This window comes from Triturus cristatus, chromosome 5_2 (assembly GCF_964204655.1).
Source record: "Triturus cristatus chromosome 5_2, aTriCri1.1, whole genome shotgun sequence".
Classification (NCBI taxonomy): domain Eukaryota; kingdom Metazoa; phylum Chordata; class Amphibia; order Caudata; family Salamandridae; genus Triturus; species Triturus cristatus.
The window spans coordinates 787,991,283-788,010,546 of NC_140588.1; the positions used below are offsets into that span (position 1 = coordinate 787,991,283).

At 42.0% G+C, this 19,264-nt stretch overlaps 1 protein-coding gene across 2 annotated transcripts in view; it reads right to left on the minus strand.

Annotated features, from left to right (window-relative positions):
- GPC3 (glypican 3) overlaps positions 1-19,264 on the minus strand; it is a 3,264,744-nt gene that overhangs the window by 2,794,225 nt on the left and 451,255 nt on the right. For both annotated transcript variants that reach the window (XM_085606673.1, XM_085606674.1), the window contains exon 2: positions 13,666-13,827. In XM_085606673.1, the coding sequence (XP_085462799.1) occupies positions 13,666-13,827 (162 nt within the window). The remainder of the gene's footprint in view (positions 1-13,665; positions 13,828-19,264) is intronic.

A 19,264-nucleotide genomic window follows, 5' to 3' on the forward strand; every position in this document is an offset into this window, starting at 1 on the left:
GGTTCACTGGGAGACCAAAATAGGCAGACCACTAACTCCTAAGGAATGGGAACACATCCTCTACAGAACACATCACACTGCGCACAACACAGCTGGGGCGGAGTCCACTTTTAAGGTCTTTTCATATTGGTACCACACTCCGGTCCACGTCCACAGCTGGGATAAAAGCAAAACAGACCTTTGCTGGAAAGGTTGTGGGATGTCTGGCACTTTGGCTCACCTGCTGTGGCACTGCCCAAAGCTGCAGCGTTACTGGGCCGAAGTCCTAGACGACATAGATGCGTTTTAGATCTCCTTGCCCCGATCACCAAAATACACCCTCCTTGGCCTCTCTCATTCCAAGGTTTTTCCACTGAAATCTATTTGTGGTAGACAAATAGCACTAGCTCTGCTGGCAGCTAGACAGGTCATTCAAGCTCACTGGGGCAAGACGACCACACCTGATGTGCTATCCTGGATACATCGCCTGTGGCATCTATTAGCTATGGAACGCATGTCTCTTGGCGTTGAGGGCAGGAGTATGCCAAATTGTGGGCTCCATTCCTACAACTGTTAATAAAAAATGTGAGGGAAGTGACCTGTCCTAAATATCTGACGATCCTTCAACTGCTTCCACTGGAGAAACTTGCTAAGGACCGGACATCGACGACATGAATTTGCTGCTTTCTCGAATCCCATACTTAGAGACTCAGATCAGCCTAATGAGGCAATCGCTGGTGCGGAGAAGGGAGGGGTAGGGTCGTAAGGGTTTGGGAGGGACTTTGTTTTGGAATTATTTCCCGTTTGATATATATTTCTTTGTACCTTCTTTCCTCACTTCAAAATTGGCATATACATCTTAGCATACTGCAATCCTGTTTGTTACGCGGCCGGCCTCCGGGTAGTGGCTTAACGCTGTGTATTACTACCTTTGCTTTGCTCTGCTGGCAAATGGATGTAGGCAGGAAGCTGTGTCCATTTGTTCCACCTTCCAGCTAATAAAAACGATTGATTCCTAAATTCTTAATGAAGGTGGAGTTCCTCAAGTCGTTACCAGGTGTCCCTCACAAGTCAAGTGCAAAAGCATTGACCTTCTTACATAAAGCTGCAGTTCCATCAGTTTTTACTAGGTCTCCCTCTAAAAGGCAAATGCAAAACCTTTGAGATCCTAACATCAACACACAGTTCCACTAGTTGTCACTAGCTGCAGGTGTCTTCAAACATCGAGTGCAAGTGCATTGAAATCCTTTCATGAAGCTGCAGTTCCCCAAAGTCGTTAATAGATGTTCCCTCCTAGTCAAATGCAATAGCACTGAGATATTTTCATGAAGCTGTTGTTCCACGTGTTGTTAATAGAGGTCCAGCTCAAGTCAGAAACAACTGCTTTAAGTGGCCTGCACCAAGCAAAGGAGGGGTGCAAAATTTAATATATATCTTTGCATACTCACTTTTTCAGTTTTAACTATCCATTCTTGTTTTCAATAGGATTATTTGCCAAAGCTGGTTCATAATAATGAGTCCAAATTACAGATTTAAATACATTTCTTGATTTTATGTTTTTTAAGGTTTCTGATCACACCCTACTATTTATTGGATATTCTATTTAATGGTAAGTATAACACAATTAAAAAATGGATTTTGGCAGTTTCTGTTTTGTGGACAGGAAAGTCTTACATGCTCCACATATATTCACTCTCAAGGGGCAAGCAGTGTTTTGCAGCCTTGTAAATCTCCTTCTTGGGGTGAGTGGTGTTGCTGCAGCCTTACTGATACTCCCTCTAGTGCTGAGTAGAGGTACTGCAGCGTTTTGATGCTTCCCCTAGTGGAGAGTGGTGTTACTGCACCCATTTGAAGCCTCCTTTGTTAGAGAATGGCGTTACTGCAGCCTTGTGAAGCTCCAATGAGGTGTGAGTGGTATTACTGAAGCAGTGTGAGGCTCCCTCTATTTGAGAGCTGCTTAAATGCACCTGTGTGAGGCTCCCTCTGCGGGAATAAAACATTTCTACGCATCATTCAAGGGGAAGGAGGGAGCTCGGGATTAGAAAGGACACTGAGCATCTGCAAAATTCTTTGATTTGAGAGAAGTGTTCTTTGCGTACAGGCAGTGCTTGTACAGCACTCCAATAGGGGAGATGCTGTTCCACAAGTAATTACTTATAGGCTCTCTCAAGTCAAATACAATTGGACGAAATGTCAATCACAGTCCAAGGGATGGTGTAGCTTCATACTAAAAATCTGCATATTCACTCATGCTGATAAATAAGTGTACTAAAGCTGGTCTATAGTGAGGAATGAACATTGCAATTTACAATAAATGTCTTGAGAGTCATGAAAATAGTTAATGTACCCCTACTATACATAAGGGCTATCAGTCATTGGAAAGTGCAAGTGCCTACCAATTTATGTTTTGGGGAGCTATATTTTAGGTGTATTTGTACATGTGCAAGGGAAAAAAATGCAGTCACTTATAGGAAAGCATCCAATGACTGGAATAGGCAGATCTGTTGATCTATACCGATTGCTGGGGTGGTAAGTACAAAATGAATGACCAGTGATGAAAAAGTGCTGATTGTGAGCCCAGATATTTATGTATGTATTTGCTGTATAATATTTCTTTGAAAAACAGAAGGCTGGAAAGATAGCTTAAGTTGTCTTTAGGCCAGAACTAAAAACACACATTGTACAAGAGCTAGAGCATTTGTTAATAGCTGCCAAAAATGCAACCTTTGCTTCATCTTCTTAATGTGAGTTTATTAGTGATAGAATGTCAAAGTGTTTTTCTTCAAATTTTTCTGCTCCCATTATGCACCTTATCCCCCGTCTTTGTAAAGCAATTTTAGGTCCTTCATGGATAAATTATTAGCTGCACGGACTAGTGCAAGTGACAAGAAATTGCGAATCGATAGCCGAAGGGAAGCTCAGCATTGCGTACTGATGAAGACATGGAGTCAGGGGCGGCTCCTCCACTAGGGCGGTGGAGCACTGCCCCACAGCTTTTTCGCAGTGCGAGAAGCATAAACATAAAATGGTAATAACTTTCAGTCATTACCATTTTATGTTTGGTTGCAGGCGGGTGGGTGGGCGGGCCTGCTCTACGAGCACTGCAAGGCATGGGAGGAGTGGTGTGCCCACTCCTGAGGGTGCAATTGCATCCTGCATGGAGAACATGGCCTTCTCGTAAGACCCTCGCTGGGCGGTGGCCCGACCAATCAAAATGCTGTCACTGCAGCGTTGCGATTGACTTAGGGGTAGGGAGCCTGGCTGCCTGCTTCCTGCAGGAGCAGGAGCCGAGAAGACGCGTGACTCAGCCGGCAGAAAGGTATGTTTTTTATTATTAAATTACTCCCCCCTGCGCAATCCCCCCTCCCAGCGCGACCCTTTGCCCCCCCCACCTGTGAGCCAGGTCGGCCGCGACTGCATAGAGTACCATAATCTGCACTGCTTTCATGCAATTTTGCAACGGCATTTGCACAAGTGCAGACATTCCATGAGCACCAACTTTTGTACAAAACCTACATTGTGCACCAATCATTCGGCCCGAAGGAGGGGACAACATTAGAAAGGCACAAGGCACAAGAGAGGTCATTGAATATCAAGGGACCATCCCCCTCTACTTGACGCCTGTAACGAGATGAGCAGCATCATTAGAGGAATCCTGGAGCTGATTGATGTGCGAATTTGCAAAGGTATAAAACACTATGGTGGCAATAATAAAGGAATATAAAATCGTTTAATAGCAATTCATAAAGCCCAAACATCTAATTAGCGCAGTCAACCGAGATTTTCAAAGTGAATTATACCTATTAAACATTAGAGTTCATCATTAAAAATAAGAATAAAATGACATCTTTCTGTACAGCATGAATCACCCTCAGACTTTGCCTTCATCCGACAGTACAAAGCCGCCAATACAGGCCCACATCCGGGAGGAGCATTGCTCTTTCATGGGGGTCCTTCGGTCTAGCATATAAGCCTTTGATACACTATTTAATTGACAATATTGTTATGAGCACATTATAATGTATAAATGACACATCACAAATGTATAGAATGGTATCTGACATTAACTCGAAAGGACATATACGGTGAGGCACCCGAATGCATGAAGGACTGTGTTATTCTGCACGGTCCAGTCAGAGCTTTAGGGTCTACTGGGAATCTGCTGGAACCTCTGGCCCCCCACGATATGTGGAGTCAGAGCTGGGGTACAACCTCTCCACCCCCCCCCCCCCCCCCCCCCCGCATTCACACACACACCACCAGCTTCTGAAATACTTTACAGGAATACCTCCATTTTACCCAGCACAGTCTTCCATTCGGGAGGTCGCTGGAGACACAGGGGTTTTCCTGAAGACCTCGGGTTCTGTTCTGCAGTCAGCGCTTTGATGCCCGATGGTTAAAGCGCTACGTAAGCACACATAATTATCATGACGAGGAGCATATGATACAGAGGACTGTGAACTCTTAGTTGTGTAATCTATTGCACTGAACACGGTACATGTATTCCTACTGACAGACGAGGAAATAGGCTTTCAGGAAATATGCAGGCATGTTATTTATTATTCAGCATGTTCTGACGTCTGGGACGAGAAGGGAGTGCTAATTCACGATAAAAAGTAAACTGTCAACATTGAACATATCATACCGGACGAACGCATAATCTGTACTGGCCTCGCAGCGATAGGGAGCAATGAAAATAAAGCGGAGGAGTGCCTCTGGCTTCCAAAACACGACCCAGCAAAGAGGAAAAAAGCACTCTGGCGGGGTGGTGTGTAGCATTTAATATATGTTATTCGCCTGCACTGTGCTTTGTTATTTTTTGTTGCCTACATTGTAATGCTATGTCATGTGCAGTCCTCTGTGGGACCACGATGACATCAAGTGCTGGATTGGTTCTGGAACATGAGACGTTTGGTCAGCTGCCTGCTGTTCTTGGGACTGATCGGTGAATGATGCGGTCATGGGTCCTTTAATTAATATTACATGGTGCAAGGGTGCCTGCGCTGGCGCTAGGCAGCTACATTAGGTCCAGCGCTAGGAGAAACACGGGGTGAGCCGTATTTTTGTAAATACGGAGCATCCCTGCGTTTTAAAAATGCCTGAGCGCAGCGTTACCGATTTTAGCGTAACACCATGCTCCGACATTTTGATGTAAATATCTCCTTATTTCGATAGTCTTGAAAAGAACAATCTGAAACACAAGGAACATATATTTCTGGAATCCAACTTGGCTGCCACAATTGCAAGTCTTGTGAGAGTCCTGTTGCACCTTGGTACTTGTAGTCGATTATGATGGCCCTATCTGTATTTCACATGTAGTGCACGTGGTGCAGACATAAACCATCAAACCAAAAGAGTCCTACATTCAGCATTAAAAGCTGAAAACCCCTGCCTCAGAGCAATCACACACCCATGAAATGAGTCACTGTACATCGCCTCAAACTGTCCTGTTATCACAGGTGAGTGTGCGGATCATGACATTTATGCAAATTAGGAACATACCCTAAAGCAGCTGACCAAAATGTTTCTTACAACAATCCAAAAACACCAGGTTTAGCATTCATGTGATGATACAAACTCAGACATGCACAACTATGGCAATGGTGGAGGTAATGGCTGTACTGGATGTGGTGGTGGTGGTGATGGTATAGTGTTATCTGCATTATGTGCTAGCGACGGGATATTTAAACAGATGACCCGTGGCTACTTGCAAAGGGCATTCCACTGCAGTGGTGAAGGAGCTCCTAAGGCATGCCAGTTTGCGACGGTCCATGTTCAAACTCAGTCATCGGTCCGTGATGATGCTCCTCGCCCCCAGACCCTTTTCTTGTCTGCATTAAGGTAAGTGCAAATATGAAAGCTGTGCCTACAATTCTACCATCTCTTTTTCTGGCTACTAATACTGTGACTTAAGAGGTCATCCACTCTCTCTAACAACAAAATCCTTATAATAAATTCCCCCTTTGCAGAGTTTTCCTTGCCTCGTGCAGTAAAGGGCTTACATTTAAAACTTAAAGGCATGTTATGCAACCCAAGATCTGCAGTAAAATATAGGGTGGAAATTGCAGTTTTATGCAGCACACACTGCTTGGAGTTTTTGAGTATAACATAGACCTGGCTAGCTGAGGACAGCCCCAATTCTAGATCATTAAACTGATTATGACATATTTTGAAATGAGCGAGTGCATGTGCCACAGAGGGGTAGCTGTGATTGTCCATCATTCTTCAATCAATAGCCAATTGTGCCACAATGGTCGTTTTGAGCAGGATGTTCATCAACAGAGTCTACTGTATGTTAATCTACCATCCACCAAAGTCTTCCCACTCACGGCTTCCAATGTTAATAGAAGCAACTGGCAAATTTGCTTTGGATTAAACTCTGGGATTTAAATCTCAGACTGGAGTCCCACCCACCAACTGCCCAAAACCTAATGAATGATTTACAAATCTTTAATCCAAAATATTTTATGGTCATCCTTATAGTGGTGAAGTAGCCCCTCCAGTTTATCTGGTCTAACCACTATGCAAATTCAATACACTATCAAGGAATTATCCTCTAAATCCAACAGACGAGCACTCTATCAATCCATTTTACTAACTGGACCTCAAGCCTTCCATAATTGGCCCATAAATAATAAAAATGCGGCACTAACAAACCATCCACTATGGGTAGTGATGCCACTGCCCTACTCAGCTACTTCAACATCAGTATGTGATGGATGAACAAATATCCAGTTCCGGTAAGGAAGCTACAGCACTAGAAAATAGTGCATTCTGTAGCTGGTCTTCTCTGGAACTGAAAGATTTGAAACAAAAAAAATCAATCAATCTGAAAGGGAATGGCATTTAGATTATTACTCAAACTCTAAAAATTAATATGCAAGACAGATGGTGTCATATAAAAATAAGTCAGGAAGCAAATACATTTTACAACACGTTTCACCTGCTCATAACTGATCCAAAGAACGCTTCAGTCTCCATGCTCCGCGCACTGTGCTATTCCTCCGTTAACGGAGCTTCGTGATAACCTGTTCACTTTTTTGAGAGCGAAATCATAAAAATCGGAGATTCCACAAGCACTGAGATTATCCAACAACAAAGCAATATTTAGGTTGAACATGTCCCACCACCTACTCTGGCTTTTCTCTCTGCCTTCAAATCCATCAATACCTCAACGCTGTCAAACATTATTTCTCAAAAGTGGCCTTCTCACACCCTAGATGACCTATGACCAGCAAGACTCATGAAGCAGCCGTGCCACCATCTGCTGGACAACCTCCCACTTTCTAACAGCTCCTGAGCTCAGGGCATAGTCCCCATGGAGGGAAAGCAAGCAGTTGTTAAACCCTTCCTAAGAAATCCTTTGCACAGCTTGAAGGACCCCTTTAACTTCCAACCTATCTGCTCCACTATTTTGACAAATTACTAGAAAAACTTGTATTACTGAAAGCAATGGACAGTTTGACAGCTTCCAAGTTTACCGGATGATTCGCGCAGTTGGGTGGACATCTCTGACACCGGAGTGCTACCTTTAGATCGTTCGGAGGCAATCAACACCATTGACAACACCATACTCAATAATAATCACGAAGAGATGAACATTTTGAGTGCTGGGCTAAAACAGAACCAGTCTTTCCTGATAGACAAGATGCAATCTGTTTCCCTCATCCCTTTCTCGTCAAAGTTGTGACCTCGTGAGGGTGCGGTGTGACTAAGGGTTCCACCCTTTCTTCGCTATGGTTCAGCCTCTACATAACCTACTTCAGCAACAGGAGAAATGCATGCAGGCAACATGCAAATCATTTTCACCATTTTGTCCTCCCTAAAAAATCCTTCCTTTGGTCTAAATAAAACTAAATTAAATATTTCCCTTGGAATCATGCCGTGGTAAAAGCCTACCCACCCAACCAGTCCTTGCAAACTGTGTTAGAAATCTGGGAATCTTTTTAGATTACTCTCTTTTGCTTGAATGTCAAGCCGGCAAGGTCACCAACAGTTATTTTTTCCATTTAAAGATCCTGATAAAACGCCTCCTTTTTTTTCAGCCTCCAATTCACCTACAGGGTTTTAATGCCCTAATCCGGTCTAGATTAGGTTATCGCATCATGATCCATCTAGCTTTTCCCACCAAACTCTTGAAGCCCGCCGCCTGATTAATGCATGCTCCAAATGTGAGCATATCACACTGGTTCTAAGGTAATTGGCTGCCCTCTCTAGAGTAAAGCCATTTTTAAGTTCATTAATATTTTGCACAAACATCACCTCTGTATGCCACCCTCATCACTTTCACGGTATTTACCTCCTAAACGATCTGCCCATGATTTGAAACTCCAAGCTTTGATATTTACATGCAGAATCCTGTTTATCGTCTTTGAGGAAACTATTGAAACATGGCTTTTAATAAGTAGTTGCCTCCGTTGCCCTCCGTGTTTGAGACAATTTCCTTTTGCGTCTAAATTATTAGGTTTTGACCCTGTAGCACCAAGAGGGCTATGGACATGTGTGCTCACAAACAAACATACCATAGCTCTTCGTAATGTTTTAACAACTGGTGACAATATGTCATGCAGACAGCTGCACTGGTAAGCAAGACCTAAAAAGAAACTGAAACAAGCATTTGCAATGCAATAGGTCTCGCATTACTGAAAGTTTGAGCTATTGGCATTGCATTATTATTAGCAACATCAGTAGCTCAAACTTTCAATAATGCGAGACCTATTGCATTGCAAATGCTTTTATTTTTACTTACAGACATGTTTCACAGGGAGTGCACTACTATGCAATATGGCACAAAGTTTTTACATAGCCAATAGATCTCGTAGAGGCGAGACAAATTGGCTTTGCCAATGCTTGTTTTTGCATACTGTTGCCTGGATCGCTATGAAGCTCTTTCTCTCAGTAATAAAGGAGACCATTAAAGTAGCACGAACCACAAACTGAGTTATTTCTTCGCGCTGTGCTTAACTCGATGAGAAAAACTTGCACGTGAGAAAAAACAAGAACAACTGTATGGACAAGCAAGAATTAAAGCCAATGATGCAAACAATACCCTGACATCTCTGCAGCAAGCATATAAACCCACAGAACTATCTTGTCATTTTAGACCGCTATTACACCAGTATTAAGTTATATCAGATAAATAGCAAACATTCTGAACTAAACTGTCTTTCATTCATGTTCTTACCCAATTCGATGTGTTGATTAACAACCTGTGAAAGAATGTGAAATGAAGCAGTACAACAAAAAACAGATCAATGAGCTGCATGTCACACACGAATCACTGTAGCAATCATATTAAGCCGCTGGGCTATCCTACAGGCTTTTCTTTTATCTCTACTACACCAAAGCTGTCGGAGTCTTTAATGCTGAGTTAGTAACGGTCTGAAATAATGCACATCTGGCTTCCTGTCCGGGGAAATCCTTCATGTGTGTGACATAAACCACAAAATCTTGTAAATTTTGGGAAAACCAGTGAAATTTATAGCACGACGACGCTGTGGGCCTCGGGAAGAAGGCACTGTATATAAAGTAAATTAGTTATCAACATTACTTACGGAATGCAGGCTGTTATCTAGCACTGGATGAGAATGTAGGGGAGTAGGGTTGGGGAGGCAGCATGCTCCTGCAGGTGGGTGGGTTAGTTCTGAAGCCTCAGGAATTTCTGTGGGCCCAGAAGCAGAGTCTGCCCTCACAGCAGCCACGTCGCATAATTTAGGTAATAACTAAGCTCCTCATACGAGACGCTGTAGACGCTGTGATGATCGCGTAGATCCTTTGCGAATGAGGTTGTATGCACCCAGCAATGAAAATGGCACTCTGGTAAAAAGGACAGCTTCGCCAAAAAATACGGGCGGGGAAGAGAACTTGCGAAGCTTTGGTAAGCATAAAAGCAGGCACTCTGCAGCACCCCTGTTTCAAACATTAAAGTGATAACTTCTCCTGTGTTAAAGAGGTTGTATGCGCATAGCAATGCAAATGCCACTGTGATAGAAGGGATAGCGTTGATAAAAAAAAAAAAAAATACGGACATGGAAGTGAACATTAGAAGCTATGACAAACAAAAACAAGCGGAAGTGATCGCGTTTGCGATCAAACATCAAAGCGGCAAAAGTGAAAGTAATCGAGCAGAGCATCAAAGGGCTGGGTGAGAAGGGAGGGGGGAATGCAATGAGCAGAGGAGCAGCTGTCCACGTGCATGTGATCGTGCACTCAAGGCTTAGGCCAGCCAAAAGACTGTGGGTAGCACTTTGAAAATCACACATATAAAATGTCTCTTCGAGCCTTTGGATCGCGAGACCTAAAAACGTATATTGTGATAATGCATTGGTAGCTTCACAGTGCAATCACTGCCAGCATTCATCAACATTTAGGTCAATAGAATGTATACAACCAGCATTTTATTAAACAGACGAGTAGACTCACATTTGCATCAAAGATAAGATACATGATGACAAGAAGACGGCATTATATTGAAATATTTAACGAAAACTGAATGAATTAAATCATCAACAGTTTACCAAACCAAAAGTATCTGCATAGCGCTACATACAAGGAAATGTAAGGAATGCGGTAAAGAAAACCACCTCTGAGAGGACAGCATTGTATTCTAAAATATTGCCTAGATATTGGTTTTTGGTCGCATTTGTTCTTTTTAGCTTTCGGCTGCTTGAATAAGACTGTCAATGAAAGAGAACACTAACAAAAAACATCACCAGCACAGCTCACTGCTTTCTTCCCCATTTTATGGTGCAGAATGGTCTTAAATGTTGTTATAAATTGTTTGATGTTTATAGTACAGAAAGTCTTCCTTCTTCTCTTAGTGTTTGACTTTCCTTTTTAGAATAACTATTCCATTTAAAAGGTACTGCATCATCTAGCCGCTGTAAACTAGCACACAATTCTCCCTTTCCATGTCTGTATCCCTGACGTCTCAGCCTAGATTTGTTGGCGCGCAGGATGGCTCAGCGAGTAGCACGCTTGTCAATGACAACGCTGTGACCAGTGAGCTGAAGATCACATGTTCAAAACCCAGCAACACAGGCTCAGTCTTTTCTCCTTCCAAGATCAGTAAAGTAGACACCTTATATCTGTTATTATAGCACTTAGAAGTGATGACAATGGGGTGTGACCACTATATTAAACCCTGTTCATAGTGCCTCAATGCTATGGCTGCACCTACTTATTTTTTCATGCTACATTCTGTCTCTGAACTGAAACTGGATTCAGTCTCTCAACTGCGCCCTTCCATTATCCAAAAGACAGCTCAGTCCTCCTGCAGAAACCATGCCCAATTCCTAAAGAAATGTGTGCATCTGCAAGCTTACCCCCTTACTTGGGGGCAGGTTTGCATACTTCTTTAAATTCACAAATTGTTCTGCGAGTATTTCTGGACGGTTTTGTGATTTCTAGTTATGTGCACATTGAGTATTTATCATGTACATGCATTAAGCGCTTATATATTTCCTCAGCATGAACCCATGTTTCCCCATGGAGGAACACTTAGCTCTACGCCAGCTATGGGAGGGGGCCTTTCCCTTTCTCAACCTTGACATAGATAAGCTTATGCTCTTGACAGGAGTAAATCTCCGACTGCTACCAGGATGAGAATGAGTGGGACAGAATGTTGTACATGCCCACACATTTACGGGTTTGTTGGTATAACTATGACACCCTCTTGTGGAACACCTACTCCCCACCACTGTGGGAAGATTTGTGCATGTCCCAAAATTACAACAATCTGAATTATTATTACACAACGAGTACATCCATTTACAGCTGTAAATTCACATTTTGTGAATTACAGAAGGAAATGTACACTTGTGACACCAGCTGTGTTAATTAGGCCCAAATTGTGAATATCCCCTGCAGATCTTACATCGCATAGCGCCAGAATAAATTTATAAGTAAATGACATTAGATGGTCTTTCTATGTAACCCAGAGGTAGATAAAGCCCTTACTTTGTGATGAGATAATCAATTATATACTCAAACTGCCTTTATTATTTTTTTTAAATATCTTAGACGTCCAGGTTTAGATATTAAGACTTGTAAGAATTTTCTGATTAGGCACTTCAGGCAAAATTACATTTTGTTTAAGGAGCAAAGTTAAAGCATTGAATGAACAATAGTCCTTCTTATTCGCTGACCTTTTAAATACCTCTGAAAAACTGCTAATAACAGGTGTCTGTTTCTATGCTGTGGTAAACTGTTCAGCCTTTTACAGTGAATTCTGTCGCTGTGCAGACGAGACGGCTCAGTGAGATAAGCACTCGCAGCTGTCCTCTGGTTATGGCCTACAAGTCACAGATTTTCAACCTCGCCAGGGGCATCTCGGTCATTCCCCTTCTGGCTGGAGTATCAATAAACAGGATAACAGTAAATCCTAGTTTTTACAATGCTCAAAAACTGCAGTATGCTGTGCAGCACAAAAGAAACAGGTTTCCATTAGTAATACGCTTTTCGCAGTCTTTCATTTCCTAATTTGCAGAGATCTTTATTTTCTAGGGTACATTGATTGAAGATTGTGGAAAGCGCGTCGTCCTTCATTCAAAGGGACGGCAGGGGACGCTTAAAATCAGTTTCCACTTCGGTTGATCGGACTACGCCCAGACACTAATACACCTTGCAATTTTGAACGTCCTGTGATTTTAAGTTAAGTGTGTCTCTCTGTGGTCTGATGCGCTCTTTCCTCCACCTATGTTTTAGACCTTACAGTAACTGCACGGCAACTCTTCAAAAATGTCTGGTTCCCTTCCTTGTCCAAACAGCTTTCGAGTTCCTCCTCTAATATTAAATCAACTCTCTTCTTGCCCATCAGTACCTCCGTCCTTTTTTTTTTGTTTCTGTCCCTGCTCATTTTTTAGATGAACAATATTGATTACAACTGGACTTCAACACCACCCAAAAATGGGTTTCCGTTCAACAACCCTTTTCATTTTCAGAAGACCATTATTAAAATTCTCTGTTTCACCCCGATCCCTCAGATTCTTTTAAAGTTAGGTAATATTATTGCTGAATTCGAATTCTTAAAGGTCTCCATTGCCTGATCAATCTCAGTGTTTAACTCACATCTCCAGCTACCACCCCCCCCCCCCCTTTATTTAATGGGTTATTCTCTTCCCTTTCACAGTTCTGGATTAAACAGTCTATGTTATTATTCCTTGGAGACCTGTCAGAAGTTTTTGTGGTGCGCGCATCAATAGCCTGATGCTAGGTGGTCTCAAGGGACGTTTCTTCTGTTTTTACCAGGTGTCATGAGCACCTAATTCCAAACATTTTTTTAAACATTTCTCCGGAAATGAGGAAACAAAACAGCTGCTGCATCTAGTGCCATTTGGTGTTTTGACCCTGGAAGCTGCCTCATTATTAATAATGACAGCAAGATTGCTTTAAATTAAACATCTATGTACACATTTTGCAGCAGGAGCATGAGGCATGAAAAAAAGCAGGGCCTGGTGCATAACGTTCTCTACTCCACATTATGATGGCCCTAGTTCTATTACCCCCTTGAGCCTCCATTCCCAAGTCTTAGTCTTGCATGTGTGATATATTTCAGTAATGTTTCCACCATGATACCTCTTCCCCACATCAACATTGACCATCCTCGTACGCGAAGAACCAGTTCCACAAAGGTTGACATTTGATACAATGAGATTGACATTTCTTTAAAAACTTTACAAGGCCTACCTTGAAAGACAGCAGCATTCTGAATGATGAGGAACCTGAGCTCGGAGCTAGCGGACTGGAGAAGATGTTCCATGTTGACACGAGCAGCTACTTGGTACTTTTCCTCCATTTTCCTTGAACAGCAGGTTGGTCCTTTGGTGATACAGACTTGCAAGTCAGACCCTGCACGTAATAACAAACGAAATGTGTGAATCAGGAAGCGAGAGGAAGTGAAGAAGAGATGGGAGGGGAGTGTATAGAGGGAAGAGGGGATGAGAAAGGAGCAGAGGGGCATAGAGGCGGTAGGAGCAGGAGATGGGAAAAGGAAGTGAGATGTCAGGAAAAGGATATAGAAAAGAGAAGTAGGAGAGAATAGGGAAAGGAAAAGGTGGGTGGGTGTGGAGGGGCACAGAAAGTGAATAATCTCATTAATTTAAAAAAATGAGATGCTATTCAAGAAAATAAGAAGAGACTGAAGAGCGAAAACATTGAGCGTAAATAAGGCAGTCAAGACCTGACAGCTTGAGTTCACACAGATGATAGAAACTCATGAAGGTGGGCGTGGTGTGACGTGACATAACTGCATTTCTATGCATCCAAGATTTCAGTAAGTAATATCACTGTATTTCAAAACATCCATATATGTAGAAAGAGACACTACAGGTTCCGAGTAGGTCTGGGCGTGAAATTCCGCTCCGCTTGTGGATGCTTGCAGAGTTCTTCCCACTCATAGCATAGTGCACCGAGTTTACGCAGAGCAGAGTTTTTTCCTCAACTGCACTTGCCAACGTTAAGTTGGCAAGCGCGAGACAGGAAAATATTACTCTAGAACACCTCCTGGTGAAATTTCTCAATGCGGGCGGTCGTGGATAGCCGCTACCGCTTGCATTGAGAAACCTTCCATTCGCATTGAGGAAGCTGCCACTCAAGTTGAACATTTTCTTGAGTGACACAAAGAAGCAGCACCCTCTTGCACTGCACATGGTGACCTAACTCACTCCACTGCTTGAGGAATTTTGCTTTGCGTGGCAAAGTTTTTGGGTCAGTTCGTGGAGTTCCACATATCGGAACTCTAAGAACTCCGCTCAGATCTACTTTCGAGTCAAAACCATTTTTAAAAGACGAAGGTGGTAAAAGGGCTTCCCAGCATCCATCATAACAGGAAGCCATCTCAAAATGTTCCACCATCCACCTCTGCAGAAAGAGACATCACTGCATTTCCAAACATCCATCTCTGCAAGAAGTGTCATCACTGGTTTCCATCTGTCATTTATTGCCTCCCTCCATACTTTAGCCAACTCTCTGGTGTATCCCACTGCTTCAACCTCAACAGCTAAGCGGCTGACACAGACAAAGGCATCGCCTGTTTGGACATGGAAGGACAAAGGGCCGGAGTCCCTGCTTTAGGTAAACAAGCTTCTTCATGTGCCCTGAAAACCATGTTTTACCATAATATTGTTCCGATATATCAGGACGTCCAGGCTATCATGGTACGTAATATCGCTGTATGCATTATTGGTTTATATAATATTGTTGCATATAATTACTAATTGGTGTTTTAATTTAATATTTTATTAGTTTCAGTGTTATGTTATTTTTATTTAGTTTTTTTTAATTGGTAATATATTTAAAGAATTCTACATATTTAATTTTATTTTCTCTATGTGGGCTGTTCGGTTTGTATGGTTAATTGTTTTATTAAGTTGGTCAGTCATTAAAATAAAAAATATTAAAATACATTTTTAGAAAATAATTGACTATTTTGTTGGTTTAAATAAATATATATTTGTTAATATTTGTGTTTTCTATTTTTAAGTTAATATGTGTATTTGTATTTGTGATAGTATTTTAATTTTACATAGGTTTTTCATAATTACATTTTCAATTTTATTTTTTATTTAGTATTGTTAAAAATGTTTGCGCAAAGTGCCCCGTGCACGCACGGTGAAAAATCTTAAATGTTTTTTTTTATAAATACATAACTTAGCATTTAAAAAACCGTACAAATTCACTGAAAAAACCATAGGTTTCACACACGTTATCGTTACGAATTAGCATTTAAAAAACCTTGCAAATTCACTTAAAAAACCATAGGTTTCACACATGTTATAGTTAGCTGGACATTTCACTCGTAAAAAACCAATGAAATTCCCCCGTTATAGTTAGTGCAGGCAACTATAACTCACGCGACCGCAATCCTCTGCTGATGACGTCGGATATTACATCACTGATGACATATGTGTCTTTATGAAAAATAAATATTTGGAATATATGTATAGCTAAAGATTAATGGAAGAAGACATGGGTAAATAAGTGTCTAAATACAGTGATGTAATATCTGACGTCATCAGCAGAGGATTGCGGTCGCGTGAGTTATAGTTGCCTGCACTAACTATAACGGGGGAATTTCATTGGTTTTTTACGAGTGAAATGTCCAGCTAACTATAACATGTGTGAAACCTATGGTTTTTTAAGTGAATATATATATATATATATATATATATATATATATTCACTGAAAAAGCCATGGGTTTCAGGCACGTTATAGTTAGGAATTAGCATTTAAAAAACCTTAGAAATTCACGGAAAAAACCATAGGTTTCAGGGGCGTTATAGTTAGCTGGACTTTTCACTCGTACAAAACCATTGAAATTCCCCCGTTATAGTTAGTTCAGCTAACTATAACTCGCGTGCCCGCAATGCACTGCTGATGACGTCACATATTACATCACTCATGACATTGTCAGTGACATCACTCATGACATCACTGATGACATCTCAAATGACATCACTGATGACATCACTCATGACATCATCCAGTGAATGTGTGTTTTTCTGAAAATAACATATGTTTTATATATGTATATCTCAAGGTCGATGGAAGAATAAATGGGTATATAAGTGTCTAAATGGATGATTTGTTTTTGAAAAATTGATTGTATAACTGACTGATTAAGTGTATCTTAGTGAAAACATGGTTTAGTGATTAATGTTTAAATATATAAATATCTGTATCAGTCTCTCACTTTGTGTATAAGTGGCTGCTTGGGTTGGTGAGTAGCTACATGAGTGTCTATATAGGTTATTAGTTGGTTTTTTGAGTATCAGTATTAGTTTCTGAGTTTCTGTATTGTTCGGTGGGGGTATTACGTCGTGCATAGGTGCATGAATGAGTGACTCACTGTATGTGTTGAAGACAGAATGTGTGCAGGACTGTATGGGTGGATGAGTGTGTTAGTGAGTGAATGACTGTCTCAATAGTGTCTTTATCTGTAACTACATATGTTTTAAACTAGCTTATGTGACTATTGGTGTATATAAGTGAGTATATGTGAGAGATTGGAAGAGTTCCTGTATGAATAATTATGTGTTTCTATAAGTGATTGTTTAAAAGACTAAGTATGTGTAAGTTTCTGTAGAGGTAAGTGTGGTGGTGTGTGTATAACTGTATATGCAAGTAAATGGATGTTTGATTCTTTATTAGCATGAGTGACTGTGTGAGAGTAACTCTATGGATGAGTGGCGTTGTGTAACAGGATGTATAGGTGCATGAGTACATATGATGAGTGAGTACATGTATGAGTGACTGTATAGGACTTTTGGTGAATGAGTGTATGTGTATGTGGATCTTAGAATTACTGAATAGGTTGTTGTAACTGGTATTGGTATGTCCATTGTTTTGAAAATTTTAGTTTCTATTTTTGAATGTGTGTATAAAAGGTTATATTAAGGGGAGAGGAGGTCTGCCACTCTATCACAAGGATGATGTCATGAGTGATGTCATCAGTGATGTCATTTGAGATGTCATCAGTGATGTCATGAGTGATGTCACTGACCATGTCATGAGTGATGTAATATGTGACGTCATCAGCAGTGCATTGCGGGCACGCGAGTTATAGTTAGCTGAACTAACTATAACGGGGGAATTTCAATGGTTTTGTACGAGTGAAAAGTCCAGCTAACTATAACGCCCCTGAAACCTATGGTTTTTTTAGTGAATTTCTAAGTTTTTTTAAATGCTAATTCCTAACTATAACGTGCCTGAAACCTATAGCTTTTTCAGTGAATTTTAAAGGTTTTTTTAAATGCTAATTTCTAACTATGCCTACAGAGATAGGACATGTGAAGAAAGAAGAAAAAACGTACAGAAAGAAAAAAAAGAAATGCAGAAAGAAGCAACTGAAGTCCTCAAAGACGAAGAAAAGTACAGGAAGAAGGATAACATGCAGAAAGAACAAACAGAAGAGCAGAAAGAAGCCTTGTTGCAAAATCATCCTGTACCCTCAACTTTTTCAGACGGATACTGGTGGTAACTGAGTCTGACTAACCAATCCTAGAGCCAGTGCTATGTTAAAAGACACTCAGAATACAGTGAAAACACCTACATACACTAGGGAACACTATGCGTTGGGGTCCCCCTGTGATTAGCATGACCTCCTCCGTAAGCCCCTAGTATATAATAGGGCAGGGGATTAAAACTACCTCTTAAAACGTGCCGCATGGCGTGTTTGCACACGTCACCTCAGGCCCCGTCCCCTCTCTTCCCCACTGTGTAAACACGCCCTGTGGCCATTTTAAGTTGGGAGATTAAGTCCCCTTAAATCCTGAGGGTCCCTAGGGTCCAACTAGATCACTAGGTACCTGCAGTAAGCGCAACAGAGCTGCGTTGCAGAGAGATGTAAAAAGTGGCACGGCCTAGACCAACTCTCTGCAACGCAGCGCAGTAGTGCTTACTGGAAGCACCTGGTGGGCTAGTTGGCCCCCAGGGTCCCTCAGGATTGAAGGGGAATTATTACCCCAACTTAAAACGCGCCACAGGGCGTGTTTGCACACGTCACCTCAGGCCCCGTCCCCTCCCTTCACCACTGTGTAAACGCGCCCTGTGGCCGTTCTAAGTTGAGAGATTAAGTCCCCTTGAATCCTAAGGGTCCCTAGGGTCAAACTATCCCACTAGGTACCTCCAGTAAGCGCCACAGAGCTGCGTTGCATAGAGGTGTAAAAAGGGGCGTGGCCTCAGAACACCTGTCTGCAACGCAGCTTCCTGGCGCATACTGGAGATACCTGTTGGGCTAGTTGGCCCTCAGGGACCCTCAGTATTGAAAGGGAATTAATTCCCCAACTTACAACTGGCCAGGGGGTGCGTTTGCAGAGTGCAGCAAGGAGGGGGCGTGGCCTCCGGCGTGATGCAGGTCTTTTTTCTTTTTTTTTTTTTTGTAGAAGGGGGACCACTGTGTGGTCCCCCTTCTTTTTCTAATTTATTGGCCCTGGGGACCCCATTGGGGACCCCATCCCCCAGGGCATGCACCCCAATATTTTTTGTTGAAAAAAATTAATTTGGAAGGGAGCCGCGTGGCTCCCCTCCCAAGGCCTTAATCGGCCCCGGGGACCCCAACCCCCGGGTCATGGCCTTTTTTTTCTTAATTCTTTAGGAGGGGGGCTGCGTTGCCCACCTCCTCAGGCCAGTTATGGCCCCGGGGACCCCATCCCCCGGGGCCGGCCTTTGTTTTTTATTATTTAAAAAAAATATATACTTATAGAAACACCTAGGACATGCCGGACAAACCGTATGTACCTATCACCATGACGATTTGCGTGATATTCATTAAAAGGCGACTATGCA